Genomic DNA, 4573 nt, shown 5'->3' on the forward strand with positions numbered 1-4573 from the left:
GGGACATTTACATTATCATATGACCATTACAATTGAAACTTTCAAAAGATTAGAAAAACTCACCATAAACAACTGTCATAAAGAATCATTATGTGTTTTTCTTCTTCTTCTTCTCCTTTTTTTCCCCCTTTTTATAATATGAAAGAGTCGTCATGTGTTGAGTTATATACCAGATAAGAAATAGGAAATTATATATGCAACAAGAAGATGAAAATATTTTCTCAAAAAAAGAAGATGAAAATTAACGACTAAGCCTGAGCTTGAGATTGAATCTTAAATTTTACTTCCAAATTATTATCTTTAATTTTGTATTTCTAACTGTTCCGAGAGTTTTCTTCCATAACTATAATTACACTCACTTAAATGATAATGAAGTCACGATTATTTCTGTCAGAAGTAGAAATCACAGAAAATACATGCTCATATTTTAAACTTTCAATTAGGGACGAGCAAAGTATTCAAAATCGGAATAATCAAACCAAAACATAAAATTCAGTTCAATTTTTACTTATTCTCAAAACCAAATAATACTGACATCCGAATAGTTCAATTTTTCTTTGAAACAAAATCATAAAAAAATATTCATCAAATTTTTGGATTTTTCTGGCCTTCTCAATTCGATTTTGATTCTATGATTTCGGATAATGTAGTTTGAAATTTTCAAATAATTCAATTTATAGTTTAAAATTAATCAAAGATATTACATTTGGTTCAGTTCAGTTCTTTTTTTTTTGTCAACTCGGTTTGGATTTTTTTAGCAAACATCCGAACCAAAATTGGAATCTTAGCCCTGCTTTATAATGTACTGTACTTACTAAAGGCACCAGGAAATCAAGAGAGAGATGACACATAAACGACAAGGAACAAACATTATCTAAGAGTGGATAATCTGTTACATTATCTTGAAAGATTCAAATAAAAACAGAGCATACAAACATGACACTAGAGTCAATTATTACATTCATCACAACATACAACTACATATAAATATCATAATCAAGCAGAGGCAGTGAGAGCAGCACCACCATGTTGGGTAACCTTAGCTAAGAGATCTTCCTTCCTAGCACCCACAACCCTGTCAATCTCCTTTCCCTCCTTGATGAACAAAAATGACGGCATCGCCTCAATGTTGTACTCCTGAGCTACAGTCTGCACCCAATGTAACAAACTTAGGGGTCGTTTACTTTTCATAATTGATCAAATGCATGACTTGATATTTTTATTTTCATTATCAAGACTTCTCCAATCCTTCCAATTCAATGATATACAAATCAAGCAAAATTAATTTAAATGATAGTAATGATCAAGAGCCTTCGGATATTCTTAGTAAACAATGACTTAATAATCTATACCATTTTTATCCATCTAGGAAACATTCACTTTTCATTAATGGCAAAATACATGATTGAGTATTTTTACCTCATTACTAGGATTTTTCCAATCCTATCTTTTCGATGAGACATGAATCAAGCAAAATTAACTCAAATGATATAAAGTATCAAGGGCATTGAATATGACAAACTTCCAATCCATCTATACAATTTTTATCCATCCAGGTTGATTGTCAAAAGTAAACACTCCTTTAGAGGTTCAATCCTAATTGATCTCACAACACAATGGAGATACAAATACATACCTTAAGCTCATCAACGTCCACCTTCAAGAATATAACATGGGGTGTCTTCTTGGCTATCTCGGCCAGAATAGGAGCAATGAAGCGGCATGGCCCACACCATGAAGCTGTGAAATCCACTACCACCTGATCACAAGGATAATTGGTTTCCCCATGTCAAAGCCCCTCAAGAAACTTGAGTAACGAAGCAGAAACACACAAAATTAGCTTTCGATTTTGAAGCTACAAAATTAGAGTCACCACCATGAAGCTAATCCATACAAAATTTTGAAATAAATTAGCTTTCGACTCTAATTTCATACTACAAAATTTTTAAAAAACTAGTTTTTGCTAGACAACAAACTATATCTTTCTGTCCTAACAGAAACACACGCACACAAGTTTTTTTAAAATTTTGTATTGATCAGTCCCCAACAGAAAACCCTTCCATAGTCTAATCCAAACAAAATTTTGAAATAAATTAGCTTTGAATTCTAATTTCATACAATTTTTTTAAAAAACTATTTTTTGCTAGACAACAAACTATATCTTTCTGCCCTAACACAAACACACGCAGAACAAGTTTTTTTAAAATTTTGTATTGATCAGTCCCTAACAGAAAACCCTTCCATAGTCTAATCCATACAAAATTTTGAAAAAAAAAATCACCTTTCAATTTCTAATTTCATACAAAATTAAAAAAAAGAAAACCATTTTTTGCTAGACAACAAACTATATCTTTCTGCCCATCGTAATAAGATTTTTGTACATATTTCAGAAAATAAGCATTTGATTAACGATCCCATAAATTGTAAAATGCTAACTAACAAGCAAATAAAACAATTAACTTTTTCCGAACAGTTGACCAGGATTCGAGAGCTTGAAGAAGCACAAACTATCCCTCCACCAAAAGGAAAGAAATAAAACCACATGTCAACAAAAGGGAAATCATATATCGTTCTAACCCTATAAACATGTCTATTATAGAACAAGGAAAAAAAAAACCAAACTAAACTAAACTATGGAAGATAAAATAGAAAGAAAATAAGTAATCTAAGTACCAGTTTGTTGGAGTCGACACCCTTCTGGAAATGCTCCTTCCACTCGTCGACGGAGTGGCAAGAAATCACCTGTCCCTCTTCAACGGAAGCCATTTTCTCTCTCTAGTCTTGGGAAATTCACGAGATTTTCTCTCTCAAATGTATCGTAAAACAATGCGTTTGGTGTAAGCAGGGAATAAGCCAAAGCGGTGCTTTTTATAAGCCCAAAATCAAGGATGCGAATTGACGAGGAAAGGCCTTTTCTTGGACATAATTACGGATATGCCCTGGAGAGGATAGCGTGCTACCTATGCAATGATGCAACAATCGATTTTCACTAGCAATTGCAAATCACGACTCTACGTGACGAAGAAATCTTGCAGGATAAGACTTACGTTTGAAATGTTCGAGAAGTCGTTGTATGTCGACCACGATTTTAAGCATAACTTTGCATAATACTTTGAAAAAATTCCTCACGTTAGGAAATATGTAGGGCTATTCGTTGGCTTGGCCCCATTTATCGGCCCAAAACCATGTCGTCAATTGGGTAGGGTCGGCTTTTTTCTAAACTAGGAAAATAGGTTGAATTCAGCTCAAAACCACACTTAACAACTTGATTTTAAGATGGATTTTTTTTTTTTAATTCTTTAATCCACTCCTATTCAAGATTACATGTTTTCTAGGTTTGAATTGGATTACATGTTTACTAGGTTTGGATCGGGAATGGATTAAGCCTTAAGTTGACTTATGGTGGATAGGGTCTCATGGCTTGGAGTGAGTTGTGGTTCAGATGAACTTTAATTGATTTGAATGAATTTTTAGTTTTAGATAGTTTTCAATTTGCAGTTATTTTTAAATTGTTTTAAGTTTATTTATATATCTGATAAAAGATCATTTCCAAAATCAAAGACTATAGATTATCACAAAATCTTGGGTACACCCGGGTGTACCGTACAATCGGGTTGACCCGTACTTAAAATAGTGTTATTTATATGATTTGGATCTGAATATGGGTTCAAATTAGGGTACGGATCAAAGTTTAAGTGAAGATGTAACTCAGTTGTACGGTACACCCAGGTGTACCCAAGACCACCTCATAGATTATAACAAATATTCATTGATTATTAGATTAAATAATTAATATGCAGTGATTATTGGGTCCCTGGACAAGTACAAGTTTGGGCCAATTATATTATATTATATATAATAACATATTCAGATATTATTTCACTTCAAGTTAAATAAAAAAATTTCCTTAAAAAATTAAACACAAATATAAAACTAATTATGGAAAGAATAAATACATAAATAATATTTGTCACTAAAAAATGGGACTAGCGTCGATAATGGTCCTAATTCGGGCTTGAGCTAGACTTCTAGCGATCAGTGTCATGGGCTTAGCTTGGTTTTGATAAGTGGCCCATATAAAACTCATCTCGGTTGGCCCGGTTTAGCTAACTCATCTGCTTGAGCAGGCCAATCCTGGGCTGGTCCATATTGGGCTGGTCCATATTGGGCTTGGATCGGGTCGATTTGGGCTTAAAGGACCAATTGAACCAACTAAATTAACTCGACGACCCAATCACTCTGGCTTAAAAAGCCAAAAATGATTTGGGCTATAAAAAAAATCTACATAACTCATTCAATTTTTCAATTTATTCGAGTCAACACCCGTCGGTTTCGTGCTATTTTTACATCGGACAATGTAGAATTTATTTTTTTATGAAGTGTCTTCTTCACATGCTTCATATCGAAAATGTTTGTAAATTATAGCATCAGAAACAAGTAACATCAAAATTAGATGAATTAGTCAAGTTGACATATATAACATAGACTTTGACATTTCATCCTCACTAAGTAGTTGAGTCGAGTTAACAAGTGTAGAAACTTGAAACTCTTGCATTGCTATAACATCATGTGA

General features: G+C 33.1%; 1 protein-coding gene across 2 annotated transcripts; it reads right to left on the minus strand.

The window, feature by feature from the left end:
* Positions 1-843: 843 nt before the first annotated feature.
* Positions 844-3106, minus strand: LOC130986605 (thioredoxin H-type 1-like). 2 transcript variants are annotated; one of them, XM_057910060.1, is made up of 4 exons: positions 3048-3106; positions 2674-2960; positions 1637-1759; positions 844-1149 (listed from the first exon to the last, which is right to left on the minus strand). In XM_057910060.1, exons 2-4 carry the CDS (start codon positions 2764-2766, stop codon positions 997-999), a joined length of 369 nt encoding a protein of 122 aa, XP_057766043.1. In that variant the 5' UTR covers positions 2767-2960; positions 3048-3106; the 3' UTR covers positions 844-996. The 2 variants fall into 2 exon arrangements, with proteins under 2 accessions (XP_057766043.1, XP_057766042.1); XM_057910059.1 differs by having other exon boundaries at positions 2674-3085.
* Positions 3107-4573: the final 1467 nt, after the last annotated feature.

The sequence above is a fragment of the Salvia miltiorrhiza genome, chromosome 5 (assembly GCF_028751815.1).
Source record: "Salvia miltiorrhiza cultivar Shanhuang (shh) chromosome 5, IMPLAD_Smil_shh, whole genome shotgun sequence".
In the NCBI taxonomy this organism is placed as follows: domain Eukaryota; kingdom Viridiplantae; phylum Streptophyta; class Magnoliopsida; order Lamiales; family Lamiaceae; genus Salvia; species Salvia miltiorrhiza.

Bases quoted from the DNA above. Each gene is read 5' to 3' on its own strand.
- LOC130986605 (XM_057910060.1), bottom strand. From the start codon at position 2,766: ATGGCTTCCGTTGAAGAGGGACAGGTGATTTCTTGCCACTCCGTCGAC. The intron at 1,760-2,673 runs GTACTTAGATTA...CCTTGTGATCAG, and splicing joins GTGTCGACTCCAACAAACTG to GTGGTAGTGGATTTCACAGC. The intron at 1,150-1,636 runs GTATGTATTTGT...CATTGGGTGCAG, and splicing joins TGGACGTTGATGAGCTTAAG to ACTGTAGCTCAGGAGTACAA.